The sequence below is a fragment of the Electrona antarctica genome (genome assembly GCF_951216825.1).
Source record: "Electrona antarctica genome assembly, chromosome: 21".
NCBI lineage: Eukaryota > Metazoa > Chordata > Actinopteri > Myctophiformes > Myctophidae > Electrona > Electrona antarctica.
The window spans coordinates 26,607,814-26,634,331 of NC_136802.1; the positions used below are offsets into that span (position 1 = coordinate 26,607,814).

Below are 26,518 nucleotides of genomic sequence, written 5' to 3' on the forward strand. Positions count from 1 at the left end.
AAAACGAAGGTTGGATCATGGGGAATGTAGGCAAAACGAAGGTTGGAATCATGTAGGAGGAGCAGTGGTAACCCAAGGAACTATGGGAAATGTAGTTAACCCGGGAGAAAGGGAAGGACAGTGGAACGAGAGATGAAAGAACGGATAAACGTGTGGAGAGAGGAGATAGAGAGAGAGAGAGAGACAGAGAGAGAATTGAACACTACACAATAAAAGTGTACAACACTAGCAGGTTTTGCAGGAAAATAGCCAATAGACTTACTGTTGTTCGGCTGATTCACTGCCAAAGCTTTCCTCACAATAACAGAGAGCGGAAAAGGCCTATTCAAACTCCAATTTTTTGGTGATAAGGTGACCACCTTATGGTTAGTAAAAACAGAGAGATGTGTTTGTGTGAGTGGCTCAGTGACGTCATGTTGTAGTTTTCTGTGGTCATACCTTATCACCTAAAACTGTCGTATGAATAGGCCTCAAAGACCATTATGCTCCTTCCTCACGTCAGAATTTGCTTTGATAAAGGATGCTGATGGATTCTACAAACTGACATCATTCAGAACTTCTGATCGGATTCCCAGGCTACGTGAAACTCCCCCCAGATGTCCTGGTTCTCAGAACTAGTTCAGAAAGCCTGTCCTGACCGGAGTTTGTGGAGGGGTTCTTTTTTCCCCCCCGACATGTGGAAGGAGCAGGTGTTGAAGCGTTAACGTTATTCTGAGACTCTGAGCAAAGCAGGAAACTTAACTACATTAAGACAACAGGAACAGTGAAGTCAGCTGCTATATGTGCCGGGCCACACTTCCTGTTTAACCAAAACGATTTAATAATAAACAAAATACCTAATTAAAGGCATGGTATGGTAACTTTGCCCTGTGTGTGTACTAGTACGTAACAAAAAACAACAAATACATTTCATACTCTCACTATGCTTGTGTTTTCACTGTTTGGTTTTAGCCTCGCATAGCGATACTAATATCACTGTGTGGATATTAGTCTCGTCCCTCTCAGTATTCAATTTGGTTTTTTTTGCAACGTCCCGCCCCCATATTTGCATACTGGGCCCTGGTTGGTTATAGCCTGGTTCCAGACGCAAAAGGCAAAATGAAGGCTGGCTTATATGCAAGGCTGTTTGGTTTGGTAGACGCCTAAAAAAATGTCCTGTAAAAAAAAAATATATATATATATATATATATATATACACTGTATATATTTGTTTTATTTTTGTAAACACAGGATAAAGTTACATACCGTGCCTTTAAGATAATGGTGGTTTTAAGATGTGGATTATTTAAATTAGTTTTGGGAGGTTCAGTGAGGAATCTGTTTATTGTTTGTGATGATGATGATGATGATGATGATGATGAATATGTGCATGTGACTGCCTGCATTGGAGCAAGGGATTGTGGGAGTTGTCACGTTGACCCCTTGCTTGACCCCATGTTTCTTTTTTTATTATTACGAGAAAAACCATCCAATGGCTGCGCTCCCTTCTGAGGGATGTCCCCATGGCGATGATGATGATAACGATAGTGACAAAAAACAACAACACAGGAAGTGATTTGTGATTGGCTAGTAGGAGGAGCACGTTGAGTTTATTTTTTCTTCCTTCCGCGCTCTCTTCACTTTATCGACCAATCACGGGACAATCTTACCTACCTACTGCCGGGTGTTATGGGAAATGTATTTTTCTTTTTCGTTTTTGGTCTGGTTTTGACTTTTTCCACATTATTACTTTTTGTATCTCCATCTTGTGGGCTCTTCTGATTGGCTGAGTTCTTGAGTGTATACCATTCTGCTTCCTGTCTTGCGTATTATAACCCCACCGGTTTCTCAACATGAGGGTCGGGGTGCCCCAAGAGGGTCCAAATGGAACCTTTTACGGAGTCTGTAACTCTGAGAGTGTACCAGTGGAACCAAATGGACCCGTGCATGAGGGCCATGTGTAAAGGGGTCCATTCAATTTGGACCTGACTGGCGGTCGTCTCCCCGAACCAAACGTTTGAGAACCAGTTAATTTTTTGAACCCTTTTTCTTTTGTGATGTTGTTAAATCTATCATCATGATGAATAATTAATTATATCATTGTTATTGATTATTATTATCACTGCTATTTGTGCTGTGTTTGACCCTGCTTGATCGCGTGTGTGTGTGTGTGTGTGTGTGTGTGTGTGTGTGTGTGTGTGTGTGTGTGTGTGTGTGTGTGTGTGTGTGTGTGTGTGTGTGTGTGTGTGTGTGTGTGTGTGTGTGTGTGTGTGTGTGTGTGTGTGTGTGTGTGTGTGTGTTACATGTTCATGGATTGGTCTTTAGGTTATCGGTTTTATTTCACATCTTTTTTTTCATTTTTCTTTCATGAACGTTTTAATAATCATTGTCTGTGGGGTAGAGTGAGGGGCGGAGCTTGTGCTGCCATGACAACCACACTGCGTCTATATAAGGACTTGTTTTACCCAGTATGCCCCGCCCCCTCAGAACGGTCACCACGGTCGTCGTATAGTGACACTCGATGGTGATGTCATCGGTCAGCCCTTTTCTTATTGGTTAAATGTTTTTTGTTTCTTTTTTCCCCTCATTAATTCTGTTATTTTTGTATGTTTATTTTCATTTCTATCATCACAATGTCCACCTGTGTGTGTGTGTGTGTGTGTGTGTGTGTGTGTGTGTGTGTGTGTGTGTGTGTGTGTGTGTGTGTGTGTGTGTGTGTGTGTGTGTGTGTGTGTGTGTGTGTGTGTGCGCGCACGTGTGCGTGCGTGCGTGCGTGTGTTATCAGGACCCAATCTCAGGCTGTCTTTGGAGACGTCATGTTGGCAATAAACAGAAATAACAGCGCCATCGTGTGGTCGCCTCTTGTATGTGCATGTTTTGTGTCACAGTGCTGTCGGTAACACGTTGCTAATGTTGCTCTGGAGAGGGAAGTCTGGAGCTCTCTGCTGGAGCTGTTGCCCCCGCGGCCCGACTACGGATAAGCGGTTGAAGATGGATGGACATCAGATGCTCTCTAGGTGGTCCTCAGACGAGCCCTCCATCGTCTCTTCCAGTCATCCCGGTTCTCCATATACATCTGCCCAGTTGGTGCTTTGCGCTCCTGCATCGTTCTTGAGTACATCCACGTATGTTAGTGTGGGACGTCCTCGTGACCGGTGCATGTGTGTTGGTTCCCTCAGCACTAAACGTGCTATAGCTGGCAGCTCTTGGGTGTCTTTGGCAGTGTCCTGCTATAGTCTGATTCTCCTGGCTGCTATTTTCTGGCTCACCCTTGGCATTCTCATTATATAGGTGATAACTTCAGTTTTCTTGGCATTCAGCCGGTTAGCCAAAATTTTCACACTCTGCCTCCACTCCGTTCAGGAGCTCCTCAGCTTGTTCCACGTGGTCGGAGAGCAGGCTGAGATGTCGTCCGCGTAGTCCAGGTCTGTCAGTGTCAGGACTATATGTGGTGTATCGTCTCTAGACCTCCTTGGTGTTGGGGTGAGGCCAAGATTGTGCTTTCGTCCACTGATGGCCTTCCTTAGCGCGTAGTCCAGGACTATGGCGAAGAGAAAGGTGGCTAGGGTGTCCCCTTGCAGTACCAAGATGTCAAACCCCTCACTGTTGTCATCTGGGGTCACCTTGTTGTTCCTGCATACATTGTCTCTATCGCCCGGAGTAAGTTGGGAGGGACACCGTAGGCCTTAAGGATCTTCAACATCGTGTCTCTATGGATCGAGTAAAATGCCTTTTTTTAAATCGATGAAGCACAACACGGCAGTCAGGTTGTTCTTTGTAACCTCCTCCAATGCATGCACGCCTTTACATACATTCACCCATTCACACACACACATTCATACACCGGCGGCGGAAGAAACCATGCAAGGCACCAACCTGCACATCAGGAGTAATTAGGGGTTCAGAGTCTTGCTCAAGGGCACTTCGACACAAGTGGGGGGGCCATAGGGATCGAACCGGGAACTTCATGGTACCCCTGAGTCACTGCCGCTGATTTAAATTACTGTCCAATAAACTATTCAATCAATCAGAACGATATGCAATATCACTGTCCAGTTTTCTACAGTGGTGGAAAAAGTACTCAATTGTAAAGTAAAAAAAAAACTAAAGTTTTCAAATGATTAGTGAAGTAAAAGTACAAATGTTGGCTCTGAGATGTAGTGGGGTAGAAGTAAAAGTACTGGAAATTGGAAATACTCAAGTAAAGTACAAATACCTCAAAATTGTACTTAAGTACAGTACTAAGTAAATGTACTTTATATAACCTGAAATATTTCCATTGAGATCCAAAAACATTACAAAACAGAACTATATAATGTGCTCTTCGGAACGCAGGTCTCCACCAGGTCAGGTAGATTATTGTGGGCCAGCAATTCTCAAAAACGGGATGGAATATGAAAAATCAGACTGATCTGTCTTGATCACTTGACTACAGAGAGAATGTGTACCGATTTGCGTGAAAGAAATAATACTGCAATGAAATACTCTTACAAGTAGTATACAAGTTTTGTAGATTTCAAAATAGTACAAAAGTATGGGAATCAAAATGTACTTAAAGGGTAAGACCACTTTTGTAGAGGTTTGGGTTGTGTAGTTACCTTGCCATGATGTAACTCCAAATGTGGACAAGAAATCAAAAATAATTTCTCCAGTGATTAGAAATTGATAATTCAAAATATGCTCCTCATTGACTTACATTGTACGCTGAAACAGCTCTCAAAGTCACTCTTTTAGTATGTAAACAAACACAAACAAAGTTGTTTCAGACAATATAGAGCAACACCAAAACTCATGTGGTTTTATTTCTTCATAAAAATTGTAACTTCCTGTTGATTTTACTATATGAAGATCTGGATCCGGATCCATGGATCCAGTCCGGGTTTTCTTCTGAATAAAAATGGACAAATCAACAGGAAGTTAACATTTTTATGAAGAAATAAAACCACATGAGTTTTGGTGTTGCTCTATATTGTCTGAAACAACTTTGTTTGTGTTTGTTTACGTACTAAAAGAGTGACTTTGAGAGCTGTTTCAGCGTACAATGTAAGTCAATGAGGAGCATATTTTGAATTATCAATTTCTAATCACTGGAGAAATTATTTTTGATTTCTTGTCCACATTTGGAGTTACATCATGGCAAGGTAACTACACAACCCAAACCTCTACAAAAGTGGTCTTACCCTTTAAAGTACAAGTAAAGCAATTTTTTATCCCACGATTTTTGTAACCCTTTTTTTTCCCTCCAGTGTCAATTGTCTAATGTAATCCTGGGCACTACACTAGCTCCCTCTGCCAACGTGGGGAGAGCAATGGACTGACCTCATGCTTCCTTCAATGCGTGAGGAGTCCAAGCCGCTTATTCCTTATTCCAACTAGTTCCTTTCCCCTCCATCAGGCCAGGGGGAGGCAGTTTAGAGACCAGGATTACTGCATGTCTTTTGTAAGGGTACCTACCCTAGGGGACATTGGGAGAACATGCAAACTCCACACAGGCTCTTTGGCTATGGTCACTGATGACGCGGAGGAGAGAACACATCCTCAGCGGGAATCAAACCCAGGACCTTCTAGCTGTGAGGCGAGTAAAAGTAAATCTTCTCATTATGCATAATGTCCCATTACAAGTTTTCAAATGTATAAAAAAGAATGTCAACATAGACTATCTACAAGCTCACAATGCGTCACATTGCAAGCTTGTAGATCGGCTATTTTCAAATGGGCGAAATCTATATGGGTTGAAGTGGTTAATGTATGTTGTTTTGTAATAATTAACGCAACTAGTAACTAAAGTTTAAAAAAATAATGTAGTGAAGTAAAAGTACAATATTTGCCTCTGAGATGTAACAAACTACAGGAAAAAATATTTCCCCTCATTTTACAGCTCAATTTACGGGAAGAATATATAGGCTTTGCTGCCACCTTGTGGTGATAACGGGCGGTGATGTAAAAAGTCCTACATTAATTTGTTGTAAAACTGTTCTTTATTTCAATACATCCAAATATTATGTTATTCATTAGAATAGACAATGAATCGACTGTCAGTTAAAGCTAAGACAAGGCTATCAATAACCTAAGTTAAGCTTTAATGCTTTCCCCCCCCTCACTGTACAGTATATTCCCCCTTTTTACCTCCTCTTTTTTGATTTCCAGTTTTTGGCTATATAGAAGTGTATATTTTTACGTCTCTAAATGTTATGATGAATTGAAAACGGTGGACCCTAGGGTAAACAAGTGTAATGCTTTATGGTGTCGTCCACAGTTAACAGTATTTGTATTGAGTTGTGCTTGAAATGTACTGTAATTCTCCAAACTGTTCATAAATACTAAAATCAATCAATCAATCAATCAATGAATGCTCATTGAATCAGTTCATCTGTTGATCAATGTTTTTACTGTGTGTGTGTGTGTGTGTGTGTGTGTGTGTGTGTGTGTGTGTGTGTGAATGTGTGTGTGTGTGCGTGCGTGCGTGTGTGAACATGTCATTAATATCTTAATTGTTTTATTAATGAATGTATCTCCATTGCCAGGGCAACCAGCGCTAGCAAGCTGTCATAAAATAATGTGTCAATAATTAATTTGTGTGCGTGCGTGCGTGCACATAGGAAAGTATAGTCAGACACACACACACACACACACACAGAGCACAGTTCGACCACACTTCAGAAAAGCAATAGTTGCAGGATATCACCAGAGAGAGAGAGAGGGGTAAAGCGAGGTTGACAGACAGTTGGACTTTGACCATTGGATGTTGTTGTGCAACAGGAAGTATTGGTCATTCAGCTCCACTGCGTTGAGACTGACACACTGCTTCTACCTCAGCCGGTGAGTAACCAATTTGTCATGCACACCTCTGTTAAAACACCACATGACGTCTGGTGACCCGTTGAGATGTGTGGCCCACTGTATGTGGCCCAGGGTGGCCCTTATTTTCAAAGTTATTAATAATGTCTTCTAAATCCAGACAGTTTTCTGAAATACCTCATGTTTCTGTATCAGTGGTGCTCAATATTTCATGTCAAGGACCCCAAAAATGATATGTAATTGGCCGCCAACCCCCATCTGAAAAAAACATGTTATTCCAGGAACCCCAGAAGCAACTATTTGAGTTAAAAACCTTCGCTCTAAAAGAATATAGGCCATTCAAAGATTTGTGCCGCATTTTCACGATTTTTCAAAAATAGCAGACCTACAAGCTCGTAGTGTGGCACTCGGTGCCGCACTATATGAGTTTGTAGATCTGCTATTTTTCAAAAGCTAAAGTATAACATAATGCTTAAAACACCAAAAGGGGTTCCCGCCCAAAATGGGCTAATTATATATGTACAAAAAACTGCTTTGGTTTAAAATTTGGTTAAATTTCAAGACGTTTACCGGTATTTTGTATTAAGAGTTCCAGTTTCACATCTTGTCACTTTCGCCTTTCAATGACAATGGAAAGTGTTTGCATGAATTAGTTATAGTTACCACAGCAGCAGCAGTAGTAGCAGCAGCAGTATTGGGCAGCTCTGTCTGTGTTTCATGATCTGGCTTATCCCACTACCAGTTCAGAGGACTTCTGTGCATGATTACCAATAATTACTGGAAGTGACAGTCATTTTCCTTGGAAATGTATACCAGCTGGAGTTGTCCGGTTCAGGGCTCCAGGAGCTATACCCATCATGCCCGTCACTGTGTGAAAAGAGGAGTTAACGGGCAATGTTCATGTCAAGGACCCCCAAGATTATATGTAATTGGCCGCCGACCCCCATCTGAAATATGTTGTTCGAGTGACCTCCCAGAAGCAAAGATTCATATTGGATTCATCCCAGCAAGCCAAAAATGACGTCATGATGACGTTATTTCCAGTTGAAATAATATAGCTTATTCTGGGCCAGATCTGACTATAGTTATGATATGACTTGAAGTTGATCTGGCCTCGATCAGACTCTCTGATTCATCCAGGGACGTCCGTCTCAGTGGGCAGAATGAATGTTGGTTGAAATCAGGTGATATTCTGGGCCCAGACATGACTATAGTCTTGGTTTGACTTGATCTGCATGGCCCCAATCGAGACGTCACTAATTCGTGACTCCAGGTCCTGACCCGTGCTTGGGATGTTAATGTGTATTTTCTCTCCCTCCCACAGCTGTGGACCGGTCCAATCAACGGACATATCATGGACCACTCAGAGGTGTGTGTGTGTGTGTGTGTGTGTGTGTGTGTGTGTGTGGGCGTGTGTGGGGGTGTGTGTGTGTGCGACATGCGTGCATACAATTATCCTTACCGATTGTGTGAATGTTTTCAGAGTCAGCTTCTAATTCTCTCTCTCTCTCTCTCTCACACAGACATCTCTGGAAGTTCTCATCATTCCAGTGAATTCGTCTTCATCACCAAAAACAGAGCCTCTGCCACGCGACGCCTCCTCTCCTTCGTCACCATCCTCTCCTCCTCCTCCTCCTCCTCCTCCTCTCCCTCTGTCCCCTGCTCCTCTTTCACCTCCTCTCTCTTCTCCTCCTCCTCTGTCTCTGTCTCTGGGCAGTCCTGAACTACAAGAAGAGTTTTTACGAGGTAAACAGTTTGTTCACGTCCTGGTGAAAATTACCATCAGTCATTTATTTATCGATGTTTACCTACGTATCTATATATCTATATCAGTGGTTCCCAAAGTGGGGTCCGGGGACCCCCAGGGGTCCATGAGGGAGTTCCAGGGGGTCCCCAGCTAAATGATAGTTTGGAACCAAATGGACCCTTATCCTCTTAAACCCCAGGGGGGTCCAGGAGGGAAAATCAAAAATATCGGAGTTGGAACCTAAGACCTTGACCAGCCCCATTTACCCGCTGAGAGCTGTTCATGAGGTGGACAGCCTCTGCCCCCGCCGGCGGGGGATGGGGGCTCAAGAGGATGGCCCGGGTCTGTAACTCTAAGAGTTACACACACACAGGACTATAGTAAATAATAAAGAAATAAATCGCTATACAATTGTGTAAAAAAAATACAAGCCCCAAAAATACATGCCCCGTGTTCGAATGCCCCGCCCCCTGTCAAAGATAGCTAAAATCGCTAAAACGAAAGAAAGCAGCAAAAAACAAATAACACTCATCTTTTACTCTCTAATAACAACCTAAATCATGAACCTTGGTTGAAAAAAACTAAAGTTGTCCTTTAACTATGGGTCCATTTGGTTACATTTGTACACTTTCAGAGTTACAGACCTGTTATTAAAGATCATTTAGGACTATCTAGTCGGTCGGACCCACGGTTCTCCAGAACCACCACAAAAGGCTCTGGTCAGGCTCTGCCAGTGGGCCTAATGAGGCCAACTCCTTTCACCTGGGCCAGGCTCTGCCAGTGGGCCTAATGAGGCCACCTTTCACCTGGGCCAGGCTCTGCCAGTGGGCCTAATGAGGCCAACTCCTTTCACCTGGGCCAGGCTCTGCCAGTGGGCCTAATGAGGCCAACTCCTTTCACCTGTGCAATTTCCAGCCTCTGCCTCAGCCAATTGAGGCTCAACCAATCAGGCTCTGCCAGTGGGCCGAATTGATTGCCAAGTACACTTTTCACAGTCAGTTTGCAGTCTTCACACACAGGCACATACACAGATCTCCATGTGGGACACCGGCTGGCTACGCGTTGCATTGCCACGGGTTGTAATCGGCTACTTTCAACGTTTGTAATGGTTTCCAGCCGACAATCCTACTATAAATGCGCCACGTCTCTGCGTGCGCGTATATGTACGGATGTAATGCACGTAACTCGAGAACCGTTTGACCCACCGACTTCAGTGCCCGGTATCGAGTCGGTCGGACCCACGGTTCTCCAGAACCACCACAAAAGGCTCTGGTCAGGCTCTGCCAGTGGGCCTAATGATGCAAAGTCCCCTCACCTGTGCAATTTCCAGCCTCTGCCTCAGCAAATTGATTGCCATGGCAACCCCAAATTGATTACTTAACTACTCCATTTTTCACAGTCAGTTTGCACTCTTCAGACACAGGCAGACAGATACAGATACAGAGATCTCCATTTGGGACACAGACAGATAGCTATAACGGTTGCTATGACAAGTTGACAACGGGTATTACCGGTATTAGGTTCCCAAGTTGCATCGTTCTCAAGTAGGCCGGTGGCTGACAGGTCTAGTGTATTTAAATACAGAGATAGAAATGATTTGATGTATTTCTATAGACCCGGGTCTGCTAATAAAGATTTGATTGGTTGATTATCATCTGTCCGCCTCTCTCTCCTATAACCTGTCTGTGTGTCTCTCAGCTGCCTGTCTCACTCTCACATGTCTGTCTGTCTGTCTGTCTGTTTCCAGCGTTCCAGAACAAGTCTCTATCTCGTGACTCCTCCCCTGGTCCTCCCCCATCCTCTCCTCCTCCTCCTCCTCTCCCTCTGTCCCCGGCTCCTCTTTCACCTCCTCTCTCTTCTCCTCCTCCTCTGTCTCGTTCTCTGGCCAGTCCTGAACTACAAGAAGAGTTTTTACAAGGTAAACAAGTTTGTTCACCTCCTGGTGAAATTACCATCAGTCATTTATTTATTGATGTTTACCTATATCTATATCTATATATCTATATCAGTGGTTCCCAAAGTGGGGTCCGGGGACCCCCAGGGGTCCTTGAGGGAGTTCCAGGGGGTCCCCGGCTAAATGATAGTTTGGATTATCATCTGTTCGCCTCTCTCTCCTAACCTGTCTGTGTGTCTCTCACATGTCTGTCTGTCTGTCTGTCTGTCTGTCTGTTTCCAGCGTTCCAGAACAAGTCTCTATCTCGTGACTCCTCCCCTGGTTCCACAGGCTCCTCCCCCCCCTTTAGCCCCACCTCTGTCTCCTCCTCCACCTCCCCCCCGGCCTCGCCCGTCTCACCCTCGCCCGTCTCACCCTCGCCCGTCTCACCCCCGCCTGTCTCACCCTCCCCCTTTCTGCAGAACAACACCTTGCCAGGTGAGACATCTACCTAACTGCTAGTTCATTCAATTCATTCAAGTTTTATTTATTCTCGAAATAGTCAAACTAATTTTCAGTGTCGTCGAGTAATACAATCACAATACATCAGAAGATCAGGAAAATAAAAACCAAGAATACAATACAATACAAGGTATACATTGTTTTGGGGCCAGCGGTGGCCTAAGGGTTAGAGGAGCACCCTTGTTGCCGAAAGGTTGCCGGTTCGATTCCCTGGACGGGCAGGAAAAATCTGGGTGGGGAAGTGATTGTCATCACTCACCAAACACCGCTGAAGTGCCCTTGAGCAAGGCACTGAACCCCCAACTGCTCCCCCTGGAGCTGCTTAGTGGCCAACAGTATAAGACTGTGGTTGTACTGGTCAGCTCCCAGGTTTTAATGTGTGTGTGTGTGTGTGTGTGTGTGTCTATGTGTTTCTATGTGCAGGGCGTTGCTGAAAATGAGCACCTGTGCTCAGCTATACTTCCCTGGGTAAATAAAGAATTAAAAAACAAAAACAAAAAAATACATGTGAAATTACATATTTTACAAATAAAAAGCTAAAACAAATTTCCAATAAAAGCTAAAACAAATTTCCAATAAAAGCTAAAACAAATTTCAAAATGATCTAAAACAAGTTAAGTCTGATAATGTTGTTGCAGGATATAGGTATGCTCAGAAAACATAATATAGGCTACACACGAATGAGGCAAGACAAGAAAATTCAGACTTCGTCCCCCGTACACACTATTAAAACGAAACGTTCTCTCTGTTCCGGGGCGAACTGCTCTGAATATGCCCCTTGAGTATATCTGACTGAACTAACTCCGCAAGCTACCTATGTATCATTTATGTACTTATTGAACCTGTGTGTGTGTGTGTGTGTGTGTGTGTGTGTGTGTGTGTGTGTGTGTGTGTGTGTGTGTGTGTGTGTGTGTGTGTGTGTGTGTGTGTGTGTGTGTGTGTGTGTGTGTGTGTGTGTGTGTGTGTGTGTGTGTGTGTGTGTGTGTGTGTGTGTGTGTGTGCGTGCATGCGTGCGTGCGTATAGGCGGTCTCTCTCTCTCCAGCCCTGAGTTGCTTTCAGAGCTAAAGGCTTCAAAGAGGCAGAGTCTGAAACGTGTTCCCGCCCACACAGGAATGACAACCGTGTTCTCTGGAAAAGGACGAGAGGTGATGAGGAGCTAATATTTTAATTTATGCATTAATAAATATTGTTGTAACACTATTTAGATTTATAGAATAACAAATAATATTGTTGTAGGAGGGGGAGGGGCTGTGATGTCATGTGGGTCAACCAATAGGAAGACAGAGGGATGGGCTGTGATGTCATGTGTGTCAACCAATAGGAAGACAGATGAAGGGAGGGGGTGCTGTGATGTCATGTGGGTCAACCAATCAAGACAGAGGGACTACTCGAGCCCACACTGTTTCTTCAGCAACACTATTTTCTACCAATCAACAACACTGACACGCCTCCCCATCTCTCCATAGACCACAAGGCAAGCCACGCCCCTTCCTCAGGACTAGCCAATCAGAAGCTGCAGCCCTGACAGAACATCCAACGGGGGTCAGAGGTCATCCAATAGGATGCAACGTTAGAAAATTCTGATCCCGTCATCCAATCACAGCCCTCCTTTTACACATGCACGACTGGCGTTTTGACCGTTCAGCAAATACATTTTGATAATAAATAATATATAAAAAATATTTTAAAAATATATACAAATGTTGGCCAGAATAAGTGAGTGGCCAAAATGATATCTAAAATACGTTATAGAAAAGGTTGCAGTTTTTTTTATAAACTATATTACTATATGTCTGCTGTCTGGAAGAAACCACCTAACTCTAAGATGTTCATTTTTCAGGAAATGACAAAATAAGTGGAGTTAGGTGTTTTAGTGCTTTTTAATACTTTTTATTTTTTTTAATATCCCACAATTTTTGTAACCCATTTTTTTCACCCATGCAGTGTCAATTGTCTAATTTAATCCTGGACTCACTGTGGAGAGCAACGGACTGACCTCATGCTTCCTTCAATGCATGAGGAGTCCAAGCCGCTTCTAATCACCTGACAGGGGGGGGAGTTTCCCTGGTTGGACCGCGTAGCACGTGGAAGGAACATGTTATTCCAGCTGACCACGGGGAGGCAGTATAGAGACCTGGGTTACTGCATGTTTTTTTGTAAGGGCAGCATGGTTCTCAAAGTGGGGTTCCGGGGACCCCCCAGGGGTCCTTGGGGACCATTGGTTCCATTTGTACACTCTCAGAGTTAAATTAACAGTAATTTTACAATATAAATTGGGGTCCCAGAGATAGAAATACCATTAAGTTGAGGTCAGTCCGTGACCTATTGCATGTCAAACTGAGGGTCCTTGAAATGAAAATGGAAAATCACTGCTAGAACCATTTACAATCTTCCCTTATGGTGGTCCTTGGCATATATTATCAAATGGGGGTCCACAGGGAAATAAGTATTAATTTGGGGGTCCTTGACATGAAAACGTTTGAGAACCACTACCCTAGGGGACACGGGGAGAACATGCAAACTCCACAGAAACATTGATTGATTTCATACTTTTCATTGGTTAAATATTGTGTTTTTGAGTGGTGTAAACCACTCCTACAACTGGCTTTTGTGTGCAGAAAAAAATGAGCATGGTTGCTATGTTCAAAATAATTTCTGACGTAATTAAATCACACCCGGGTGAACTGGATGACCGTAGCAACCGTGGTCATTTTCTCTGCACAAAAAAAGCCAGTTGTGAAATCACATCCAGGTGTGATTTCATTACGTCAGATCAGAGCTGATCAGGCTATATAATACCTTACCTTATATAATACCTCACATCGGACAAAAACTCCAGCTGAATCAACTTCATGGTCACAAATCATCACATCAGAAGACGAGTCTACCTAGCCAAAGATCTTTAACGTCAGACATTACGTCAGACCACAGCTGATCATGCTATATAAAACCTTACACCACTCAGTTCACACGGGTGTGATTTTTTAACCAACACACAGACAGGTGCTCAATAACACTGATTTACGCAAAAAAGATAAAGGCTAAATGTGTGTATAGTTACCTGGTTTGGCAGATAGTTTGAGGTTCCAAAGCAACGGAGTTAGGAGGTTTTCACCAAAGCACTTTTTAAAACATTCCATTGGTTCAATATATTTTTTAACCAACACACAGACATAAAGGGTGTTCGATAGCATTGATTTATGAAAAAAATAATAATCCAAAACCTCAAAAATAAGAGTTCTGGACAGCAACGATATGTTGGAAATATAATAGACCAGTGTCTCAAAGTTGTCAAGGACTTCAGGTGTCTTTGGCCATGGAGACACTTTTTTTTTTTTAAAGTGTGGGGTGGCAGTAGCTCAGAGGTAGCCTGGCTAATAAGCCTGACTCAAATCACACTATTGTGTGGCCGGCAGGCAATTTTTTTTGCCAATGGTTGATTCGGTCTGGCTTATTAGCCAGGCTAGCTCAGGGGTAGAGCGGCTGGATGGGAACCGTGAGGTTTCCAGTTCGATCCCGTGCTCGCCCAGAGTTAGTGTCGAAGTGTCCTTGAGCAAGACTCTGAACCCCTAATTGCTCCCGATGACCAGGTTGGTGCCTTGCATGGTTTCCTCCACCATCGGTGTATTAATGTGGGTGAATGCAATGCACAATCTATGTAAAGATGTGTGAATGTGTGTACTGTGAATGGGTGAATGTAATGCACAATCTATATGTAAAGGTGTATGAATGTATGTGTGAATGGGTTAATGTAATGCACAATCTATGTAAAGCGCCTTGGATAAAAGCGCTATATAAATGCACCATTTACCATTTATTCACCATTTTAAATGGCAGATCTATAAGTTCACAACATGTCACGTTGTGTTATGTCAATAACAATTATTACATAATAATAGTGACGTCAGGACTTCGGCTCTCTATTGTCATGATTTGTCACCACCCGAGTTGGCTTTGTCTGAGGCTTCCAGGTCTTTAAATACAGTAAATACTTTTTGAAACGTCTATGTGTAAAGTTTTCAAATAATTGTAAAAGTACGTACGAGTGAAAGTACAATATTTGCCTCTGAAATGTATGTATGCCACGGATATGATTATACTCAGTACTTTGTGAATTGCATTGTGAATGCAGGACCATGTACTTGCAACAGAGTATTTCTACATTTCTTAAAGTATTAAAAAAATACTTGTTCTACCAGCATGTAAGACTAACTGCCCTGTGCCAATGACAATGCCTGAATAAACGCATCAACAATTGTGTGTGTGTGTGTGTGTGTGTGTGTGTGTGTGTGTGTGTGTGTGTGTGTGTGTGTGTGTGTGTGTGTGTGTGTGTGTGTGTGTGTGTGTGTGTGTGTGTGTGTGTGTGTGTGTGTGTGTGTGTGTGTGTGTGTGTGTGTGCGTGCGTGCGTGCGTGCGTGCGTGCGTGCGTGCGTGCGTGCGTGCGTGCGTGCGTGCGTGCGTGCGTGCGTGCGTGCGTGCGTGCGTGCGTGCGTGCGTGCGTGCGCGCGCGCATGTGCGTGCGCGCGTGTGATAACAGGTTGAGATAAGAATGTACCACTCCCAGGTCAAAGTTGATTCAAGAAGCGTAGGCTTATAAAACAGGAAGTGTGTGTGTGGGGGGGGGGGTATCTGAGAGTGTGTGTGTGTGTGTGAGAGAGAGCGATATTTTCCTCTAAGACTTGAGAGTGTGTGTGTGTGTGAGAGAGAGAGCGATATTTTCCTCTATGACTTGAAAGAGGCACCAGATACAGTAGATCATAGATGAGGTGGAAATGTGTGTAGCAGATAAAGAATGAACTATGTCTCACAGATAGCATGAGAGAGAGAGAAGCAGAGAGAGAGAGAGGGGAATGTTTGTGGTTTGTACTAAGAGAGACTTGTAAGAAAGTAACAGAAGTGATAGAATAATACTTTTAGACCAATTACCAGCAGAATGCTGATTAGTTTGTACAGTAGAAGTAGTATAATCCTATAGGTTTGGTGTTGTGTATGTGTGAATGTGTGTGTATGCGTGTGTGCGCGTGTGCTTGTTTGTGTGTGTGTGCGCATGTGCATGTCTGAGGTATAATCCTGACAACTAATGGCGCTCCGTGGAGGGAGATCTCCGCTTCGCTATCTTCTGCTGGCGGCCATCTTGGCTCTACTGATGTTCCTGTCGTCCTGGTGGCTCCGTGAGTTGTTTATTTCCTGTTTTACCATGGAGTTTAACAGCAATCTGGCAGCCATGTTGGCTCTAAATCAGCTCTGTCTGTCTGTCTGTCTCTCTGTCTGTCTGTCTGCAGCTCAGCCATGGAGAGACTGTGAGAGTTCCTGGCATCCTTGTCTGACCTTTCACCTTCAGACAGTGAGACATGCACGCACGCACGCACACAATATCTATCTACTCTGTATCATGTTTTTATAGTTAACTAAATAATATCATGCGGTGTCGCTTGCCAAACAATACATAAAGTGCAGGCTCACGGACTCCGTCACACAGTAGGCTATAAACAAATCAATATAATAGTTTACTATGAAAACCGTCAGTCAGTCCGTCCACCAGTCACACCCTGTGACACACTCGTGACGCTCCATATATGGCCATACAGAATTCATTCCATATGTTGATCTGACCTCATCAAACCCTGTACCCTCAAGACACTGCCCCCGCTGCCACCCTTAGATCTCCATATGCAGATCTAAGGGCATGGTGGCAGTGTCGGCAGCGTTGATTCCCAGACCATCGATGCCCTAATTATTAGGGCATCGACGGTCTGGGAATCAACGCTGGGGCCTAATACAATCCCTTTTTTGCCCATGAGATCCCTGATGTCATCAATATTAAGCCCATAATACGGGAATGTCAATGTATGAGAAAGGAGCACACAAAATAATTTGTCTGCTCTGTTGTCAATAAATTATTTTGAGAGCTTTTAAAACGTGTGAGGATCTCCTTTCTTAGTTCTTTTTTGGATCCTGCACCCGTTGCAATTTGTGGATGTGCGTTCACCTCTTTACTTTACTTGTTTATTTAATCGGGACAGTGTATATTGATGAACATTAAAAATGCAGTGTAAATATAGCAGATTTAGCAAAACATGCTAATATCCATCTGCAGTCCTCTTGACCATTAATGTCAATATATGGACATATTGGTCCAGATTCAGCAAGGAATTTATGCTCATATTTTTAGCGTACCGACCGACATTTAATAAGTAACACGTGCGTGTGTGTGTGTGTGCGTGTGTATGTGTTTGGCCCCTCCAGCCCACGGTTGCCATTGGATACAAACAGAGTGACAACAAACCAGAGGAGGAGGAGGTGCATAGGGCGGAGTCATCGCCAGCTCTGCCCCTCCCACCAGAATGCCCCGGCCAATCATTTCAGGTACACCCCCCCCCCCCCCCAATGCACAGACAACAATCGCAGATTGAGAGCAGCCAGCCCAGCAGGGGCCGGTAATGAGCCGTTATCTGTTGTCTTGTAGACTCATCATCTCATTGGATATTCCGAACCCTATACCACTTGTGCAAGGAAGGACGCACTGTGATTTGTCCCCTTTGAGTGGCAGTTGTGGCAAACGCTCTCCCCCAAAACATGATTTATGATTCTAGGGGGGGGGGGGGGGACACCGTGAACACTGTTTGTGTCAGTGCTGTTAACCGACATGGTGCAGATGATGGAAATTGGGTTACCTCTGTTGGTCAAAGAAGATAGATAGATAGATGGATAGATAGTCTGATAGTCCTCCCCTCACCGGGGTGCATACGTTGGTTAGACATACCAACAGTCCTGCAGTTATTAATCCGACAAACCTGTGCTGTGGGTTAAAAAATCACCCGTGGCTTGCGACATGCGTGGCGTATAAGTTAGCATCCTGATGACTACAAACCAGTGACTACAACATGACGTATAAGTTAGCATCCTGATGACTACAAACCAGTGACTACAACATGACGTATAAGTTAGCATCCTGATGACTACAAACCAGTGACTACAACATGACGTAAATTACCATCCGCTCCCGACCGGATCATGAACCACATTAAGGAATGCTTCCCAAGCTACCTCCAGGGCAGCAGAAGGCAGTCATGAGCTGTGTGTTGTTTTCTAGGCTCACCGCCTGTTGCTTCACCTCAGCGCCGCTCTGGGGTCTGATGACGATGTCTTACTGGAAGCTTACCTACGCAGCTGGGACGAACTCATCAAGTAGGCTAAACGCACGCACACACTGACATACACACACACACGTCACACACACACACACACACACACACACACACACACACACACACACACACACACACACACACACACACGTCACACACACAGACACACACACGTCACACACACACACACACACACACACGCACACGCACACACGAAAGCGAAAACATCCTGAAACTGACTTACGTGGCCGGTTAACACTGATATGAGGTTAGGGGACTTACGTGGCCGGTTAAGACTGATATGAGGTTAGGGGACATACGTGGCCGGTTAAGACTGATATGAGGTTAGGGGACCTACGTGGCCGGTTAAGACTGATATGAGGTTAGGGGACTTCGCTGGCTGGTTAAGACTGATATGAGGTTAGGGGACTTAGCTGGCTGGTTAAGACTGATATGAGGTTAGGGGACTTAGCTGGCTGGTTAAGACTGATATGAGGTTAGGGGACTTAGCTGGCTGGTTAAGACTGATATGAGGTTAGGGGACTTACATGGCTGGTTAAGACTGATATGAGGTTAGGGGACTTGGCTGGCTGGTTAAGACTGATATGAGGTTAGGGGACTTAGGTGGCTGGTTAAGACTGATATGAGGTTAGGGGACTTAGGTGGCTGGTTAAGACTGATATGAGGTTAGGGGACATACGTGGCTGGTTAAGACTGATATGAGGTTAGGGGACTTAATAATAATAATAATAATAATAATAACTTGAATTTATATAGCGCCTTTCAAAAAACCCCAGGACACTTTACAAAACAGAAAAACAAAACTAATTGCCTAAAAAGCCTGAGTGAACAAATGTCTCTTCAGTGCAGACTTGAAAGAGTACAATGTAGGAGTCTGGCGAATCTCCAAGGGGAGAGAGTTCCAGAGGGCAGGGGCTGCCACATAGAAAGCTCTATCGCCGAGGGTCCGCTTTTATGTGCGGACGGTTAAGACTGATATGAGTTTAGGGGACTTATGTGGTTATGACGTTAGAGGACTTACGTGGCCGGTTAAGAGGTTAGAGAGGGTTAGTGTTAGTATAAAACGGACAACGCGACCAACAACACAACGGACGTCTCTGGGTTTCATAATCACAGCCTGAGCCAACTGGCTCTAACCTTACTGGTGATTTTGGGTTTAGAATCCACCAACACGCGGATTAATTCATTTATCATTATTATCTATCATTATCATTCATTCATAATCAATCTCTCTCTCTCTCTCTCTCTCTCTCTCTCTCTCGCCAGGTTCATGGAGTCTCTCGGGACGATCGTCAGTTTCTTCTCTCAGAAGGTCAGAGAGAAGGTCGTGGTGATACGAGAGCTGTCACTCAAACACAGAACACTGAAACTACAAACCCCAGCATCCAATAATGGACTACAATCCCCATCGCCCCATCATGGACCGTCTGGACTACAAGCTGGGGTCAGAGAAAAAGATTAATTTATGTTCATTATGTTCATCATATTTGAAGCTGGAATTTATTTTTAAAACTTTGAGAACACTGTCACCAAATTTGGAGCGACGCCCCTCTGCACTGTTATTGGTTAGGAAATTACAAGGTTCACGCCCACTCCTATATGCCACCTGTCAAAGAGGTATAGGTCTGTAGGACCCATAAGCGCAGGACAAAGGCAGAGGACGAGGCAGATCGAATGCAAGGGAGTTTATTAAGGTAACTCAAAAACAGAGGATCAGGAACAAAGACAGGAACACGAGGAGACTAGGAAATAAACTAGGTCGAGGAGCACAGAGATAATACTAGGAACTACTGTAGAAACATACAAGGAAATACCAGGAGCTAACTAAATAAGGTGACTTACATTTACGAACGAACAAGGAACTAAAAGGGCATATAAATACAAATAGACAAAGACTAACTAGACACAGGTGAACAACTGACAAATCAACACAGGGATTGGCTGGGGCACTAAGAGGACACAGGTGTAAAACAAAGATTAATCACCAGGTAGACAAGGCAGGTACAGAACTACAGGGGCAGACAGGAAGGCACAAAACAATACTACAAAATAAAGGTACACATAGTAAGATCAACTCTAAACAGCAACTCGTTCATTTTCCTCATAGACTTTTCAAAAAGTATTTATTTAGAGACGATCACGCCGCGGACAAAGCCAACTCGAGTTGTGACACATCATGACAATAAACACAATGTTTTTCGCTGATCAAATAATTTGTACGAAGAAAAACTAAACAAAAAGTGTTGTATCCTGCCATCTTTTTCTTCTTACAAATTATTTGATCGGCCCAAAACATTGTGTTTACTGTAATTTGTCATCACAACTCGAGTTGGCTTTGTCCGCGGTGTAAACGTCTTTATATAAATACTTTTTGAAAAGTCTATGAGGAAAATGAACGGGGAATTCCCTTCACAGTGGGCTCCATCTTGCACCACCCTTATCCCTTATCCCTTATCCCTAAACGTATTTGCCATTTGTTTTTACTATTTTGAAAAACATTTTAAAATAGTTCAACTAGCCGATCTACATCGACACATTGTGAGCTTGTAGATCAGCTACACTTTTATACGTTTTTTAAAATAGTAAAAACATGGCAAATTAGTTCAGGGATAAGGGTTAAGGGGTGGCGCAAGATATAGTCCAGTGTGTACTGCACGTAGTGTTCAATTCGTCAATTAAAACTATGACAATTTTTCACCAAGGAAAACTAAATGAAAACTAAGCTATCATGTCTCTCTAAGCCTAAATATACTGACAATTATGTCAACGCAAAAACTAGACTAAAATGTTAGGGAGGGACTAGTGGGCAAGAGATTCTAAAAGACAATTAAGTAATTTCATGTTTGGTTGCGCGCTGAAAATAGCAGATCTACAAGCTCACAGCGAGTCGCATTGTGAGCCCATAGATCGGCTATTTTCAGCATGCAACCAAATCTAAAGTCAGCCATTACGACACCATTCAAGAACCCACCAAAATACATTTTAGACTAAATCAACTGTAGATTTATTGTCAACCAATTCACATGGTATTTAGTCGACTAAAACTACTCTCTCTAGCTCTCTCTCTCTCTCTCTCTCTCTAGGCCTATCATTCGGTTCGTTCCATGGTGGAGGCGGAGCTCAGAGCGGGCGCGGTCGACTTCTCTCGTCGCAATGATTCAGGTTGCAGGACCCTGCTGAGGCTGCACCGCTCCCTCCAATGGCTGCGTCTGTTACTGCAGGGCCTGATGGAAGGACGAGACCAACTGGGCGAGCTCAGAACCCCCGGAGACCTCTGCAGGTATGTCTGTCTGTCTGTCTGTCTGTCTGTCTGTCGGTCGGTCGGTCGGTCGGTCGGTCGGTCGGTCGGTCGGTCGGTCGGTCGGTCGGTCGGTCGGTCGGTCGGTCGGTCGGTCGGTCGGTCGGTCGGTCGGTCGGTCGGTCGGTCGGTCGGTCGGTCGGTCAAATGGCTTCTTGGTTAGAGTGGGTGACAATGTTATCACACGTAAAGATGAAATTACCTACCTAGGTTCCATCCTGGAGGCTAATCTTTCCTGTGATAAAATGGCCACCAACGTAATCAAAAAAGTCAACCAAAGAACAAGATTCCTTTATAGGATCTCCTCACTGGTCAACAAAAACACCTTGAAGACCTTAACAGGAGCCCTCGTACAAGGTTTCTTTGACTTATATGCACCTCCTGGTACTACAGCACCTCAAAGGCCCTTAAAACTAGGCTCCAGACTTCCCAAAACAAACTGGTCAGGCTCCTACTTGGCCTCACCCCCCGAACCCACCTCACCCCTGCCCACTTCGACAGGCTGGAATGGCTTAGGGTCGACGACAGAGTCTTACAATGGGTCTGGTCCACAAGATTCGATAAACCACCAAGATACCCATGTACCTGTCTAGATACTTCCTTAATGTTAACGAAGTCCACACCCACAACACCAGAGGAAGTGCAACGAACCATGTACATCCCAGATTCGGCACAAACAAGGGACTAAATTATTTTCGCTCCTATGCCACCAAAATGTGGAACGCCCTACCAACTGTCATTAAGACATGCGAATCCCTTGACTCCTTCAAAACCGCTCTCAAAGGGCACCTACGGACGGCTGCAATTCGAAACTGGCCTCCGTAAAATCTGAATACCCCCCACCGCCCACCCCTTTTTCCCCTCACTGTATATGTTTATTTTCCCGTTTTACCTCCCTTATGATGAATTCCTGCTCTGTTCTTTGTCTATATAGAAGTGTCTATTTGTACGTCTCTAAATGTTTTGATGAATTGAACAAGGTGGACCCTCTTGTAAACAAGTGTAATGCTTAATTGGGTCATCCACTCACAGTTAACAGTCTTTGTATTGAGTTTGTGCTTGAAATGTACTGTCATTCTGCATGTGTGTGTGTGTGTGTGTGTGTGTGTGTGTGTGTGTGTGTGTGTGTGTGTGTGTGTGTGTGTGTGTGTGTGTGTGTGTGTGTGTGTGTGTGTGTGTGTGTGTGTGTGTGTGTGTGTGTGTGTGTGTGTGTGTGTGTGTGTGTGTATTTCAGAGAGGCGTATCTCGTAGCCTTGGCCCCTCACCATCCCTGGCTGATTCGTCAGATGGCCGAGGTGGTCTTCCTCGCTCTGCCAGAGCGGAAGGTCTTCCTGGACATCGTGTGTGCGCGCGGCCAAGAGGAGTTCGTGCCCGTGCTGCACACGCTCACGCACGCACTGAGGCTTGTGCACGCGCGCACGCACCGCATTCTGGAGGCGAACAGCATGCTGGAGCTGCCCTGAACACGCGCACACACACGCTACGTGCACGCGCACTGAGGGTGGTGCACACACACACACACACACACACACACACACACACACACACACACACATACATACTGAGGCGCGTGCACGCACACACACACCGCATTCTGGAGGCTCACAACATGCTGGCGCTGCCCTGAACATACCGTCCGGGCTATGGACTGTGACCATGACTACAGATCCCATAGCCTGTAGGGACCAGGGGTCCAGAGAGAGATTAAAGGTCTACATTTAGGCTATAGATAAACAATAGGAGGAAAATATGCAATACAACAAAAATATGAAGATGAGAAAGAAAATTATTAAACAGTAATATATATGTATGTAGTATGTTTTTTGGTTAAATTTAATGAAAACATGTATAAGGCAGAAGGCCGAACAAGGGGTTGGGAATGGACTGCTTTGGGGGCCAAACATGTGGCCAAAGACATACAGCACAACAAATAATATGGCCCCTGTGTGGGCACTTGTAGAGGGCTAGGAGAAAATTAAAGGACACCTGACGAAGATGTGACCGATACATCGAAACGTTGTACATTTTTACTTGCACCCTGTGAATTAAAACGCCGGGCTTAAACTGTTTGTGTTGCTCCAGTGCCTTCCTTCCTCTTACATAAGTTGAGCCTTTGCATACGCCTGTAAGGTTGTCAAGGCTAGGGCAAGTGAAGTGCTACAGGCCGAGATGGAGTCTGAAGAGGTGGGTTTTCGGACTACGGCGGAAGATTGGGAGTGAGTCTGCACTTCTGATTGCAATGGGAAGTTCATTCCATATAAAGACGTAAGAGTAACAAGAGTTTGAACAACAAGCACTAGTCTATGCCAAGAGGAAGTCTCTTCCTGGTAGCCGGGAACTATACTTTGTTGTTCTGAATTATTTATTATTAAGAACTGATTTTAATAGGGTCAAGGAAGGAGAGGAGACCATGCAGCAATGTAACGAGATGTCATTAGGCCTCGACATGGGGTGGTCACCGCGGGCCCTCGATCCCTCTCCAGACTGTATGACGGAAGTATTTGAACATTGCGAGAGGCAACAGTCTGGCCACACAAGACTAAGGGGCAGGGCAACGTGTGTGCTATTTAGTATTTTAGCCATGATGTAAAGCGCCCCCTCCAGAGATACTTCCGGGTCCTACTATACTGTTTGTGTCGCTTTTGTGTCCCCATAGAGTTATACTGTGTCCCTCCGTCGGAGCGGTGTTTGAACCGATCTGAGACTAAAACAACTACTGACGTCTAATTTTAGACCGGCTAGAAGCGAACGCAGCTCGTAAATTGCAATAACAATTAGAAAAATTATTATTATTATTTTTTTTTAGATGTTTGTGGTGTGTGTGTGTGTGTGTACTATGTAACACAGGCACTGCTGCTGCCTGCTTCTTTTTTCTGCCCCCTTATCATTGTACTGACGTGTACAAATGTTTGGCAATTATTAAATAATAAGACCTCACAGTTTAAATGTCTGCTACATCTTCATGATTGAGTGATTGTGACGACACCAACAGCTCCTCAGGTGACACTGCTGGTGGATGGGAAAGAAGCTCCACCCACGCGGCAGAGTGCCGGAAACGCTTACCTTCTTTTCCATCCACCAGCTTTCCAAAAACCCGGAAGTGACACCGGCAGACATCAAAAAACGGCCGCGCTTGTCTGCCCAGGTCTGGAAACGGCTTTCCAGTGCCACCTCAGTCAGATGAGCACAGGATTCCAAGTAACTTTGTCTAAATGTATCTGAGAGGCGGAGGTAGCAGTGCACAGCAACATAATAACACAAGTGCAGATGGCAATTTAGAAAGCTGAATATTTGTTTCCCCAGAAAAGACAGGAGAATAAATGCATCAAGCATAGGTTCATCATATAACACAAGTAGACAGTGTGCATTCTCAGAGTGTATTTACAACTAGAACCAGTCAGATTTGGATGGGCCACAAAAACAAGAAAATTAATTGATATAAGTTTCCAGAGTACTTGACATGACATTTTAGTGTGATTGTCATTCAAATAATTGTGGTAAAAGACTTAAAGGGGCATTCCACTCATTTTCAACATTTTACTATGTCAATAATATACCTTAGAGCTGTTGTGTGGAAATAATAAAAAAAGTTCCCCCATTCTGTGTTTCCTAGAACTAGAGGTCTGAAAAAAATCATTAACATGGTGAAACACATCTTGATGATGTCATCAAGAAAAATGTTGAAAATGGGTGGTTTTCCCCTTTAATACATTTGATTTGGGGGGGCATTAAACAACATTGGAAAATATAAAAACATATCTGTTTCCCTTCTAGGCAAAAAACATGCAGTAATCCTGGTCTCTAAACTGCCTCCCCCTGGCCAGCCGGGGCGCCTGATGGAGGGGAAAGGAACTGGTTGGAGTAACGTGTTCCTTCCATGCGCTACGTCCAACCAGGGAAACTCCCCCCTGTCAGGAGCGACACTCATGCATGAAGGAAGCATGAGCATTCAAGTCCGTTGCTCTCGGGTGTGTAGAGCCCAGGATCACATTAGATAATTGACACAGTGGTGAAAAATGGGTTACAAAATCGTGGGATAAAAAATATTTAAAAAATAAAAATAAAGTACGTATACATTCAATGACACAGACACACACACGCGTGCACGCAATGCTTTGTTAACACACAACCGCCTTAATCCAGATTACACTGGGATTAACATGCACAGGTGTGTGTGTGTGTGTGTGTGTGTGTGTGTGTGTGTGTGTGTGTGTGTGTGTGTGTGTGTGTGTGTGTGTGTGTGTGTGTGTGTGTGTGTGTGTGTGTGTGTGTGTGTGTGTGTGTGTGTGTGTGATTAGCAGAAGGCTGACTCAGCATCTTCTCTTGTCTCTTGTCTGAGTATAGTGGTTGTCTGAGGCCTCGTACACACTATTAAAACCAAATCGCTCTCTCTGCTCCATGGCTGTGTTCTGCCCTCCTGTGTGTGTGTGTGTGTGTGTGTGTGTGTGTGTGTGTGTGTGTGTGTGTGTGTGTGTGCGTGCGTGCGTGCGTGCGTGCGTGCGTGCGTGCGTGCGTGCGTGCGTGCGTGCGTGCGTGCGTGCGTGTGTGTGTGTGTGTGTGTGCGTGTGTGTGAGAGAGAAAGAGGTGGGGGCACGGTGGCACAGTCGGTAGTGCTGTCGCCTCACAGCTATAGAAGGTCCTGGGATCGATTTGCACGCTGTGAGTGCTGGGGGGGGGGTATATGGGCATCACTGCCCATATTCCCGAGGCGGGGTTGGCGCAAGGGCCTTTCTGTGTGGAGTTTGCATGTTCTCCCCGTGTAGGTACCCTCACAAAAACATGCAGTAATCCTGGTCTCTAAACTGCCTCCCCCTGGCCAGCCAGCCGTGTTCCTTCCACGCGTTACGTTCGGCCGGGGAAACTCCCCCAGGTGAAAAGAAGCAGCTTGGAGTCCTCATGCATAGAAGGAAGCATGAGGTCAGTCCGCTGCCCCCCCAGGTTGGCAGAGAAAGTGTAGCGCCCAGGATTACATTTGATAATTGACACTGGATGAAAAAGTGCGTTGCAAAATGGTGGGATAAAAAATAAAAAATAATAATAAATAAATAAAATGAGAGAGAGAGTGTATGTAATGAACAATATGTAAAGCGCTTTGGATAAAAGCACTATTATTACGATAGATAGATAGACA

At 44.4% G+C, this 26,518-nt stretch overlaps 1 protein-coding gene across 1 annotated transcript; it reads left to right on the forward strand.

Moving 5' to 3' along the window:
- Positions 1-16,000: 16,000 nt before the first annotated feature.
- gltpd2a (glycolipid transfer protein domain containing 2a) lies at positions 16,001-23,582 on the forward strand (the record flags this gene model as incomplete). The annotated part of the gene is made up of 7 exons (XM_079491302.1): positions 16,001-16,091; positions 16,203-16,264; positions 17,167-17,286; positions 18,014-18,108; positions 19,356-19,533; positions 21,173-21,369; positions 22,622-23,582. The coding sequence occupies 7 exons, from the start codon at positions 16,001-16,003 to the stop codon at positions 22,848-22,850; spliced, it is 972 nt and encodes a 323-aa protein (XP_079347428.1). The 3' UTR covers positions 22,851-23,582.
- Positions 23,583-26,518: the final 2,936 nt, after the last annotated feature.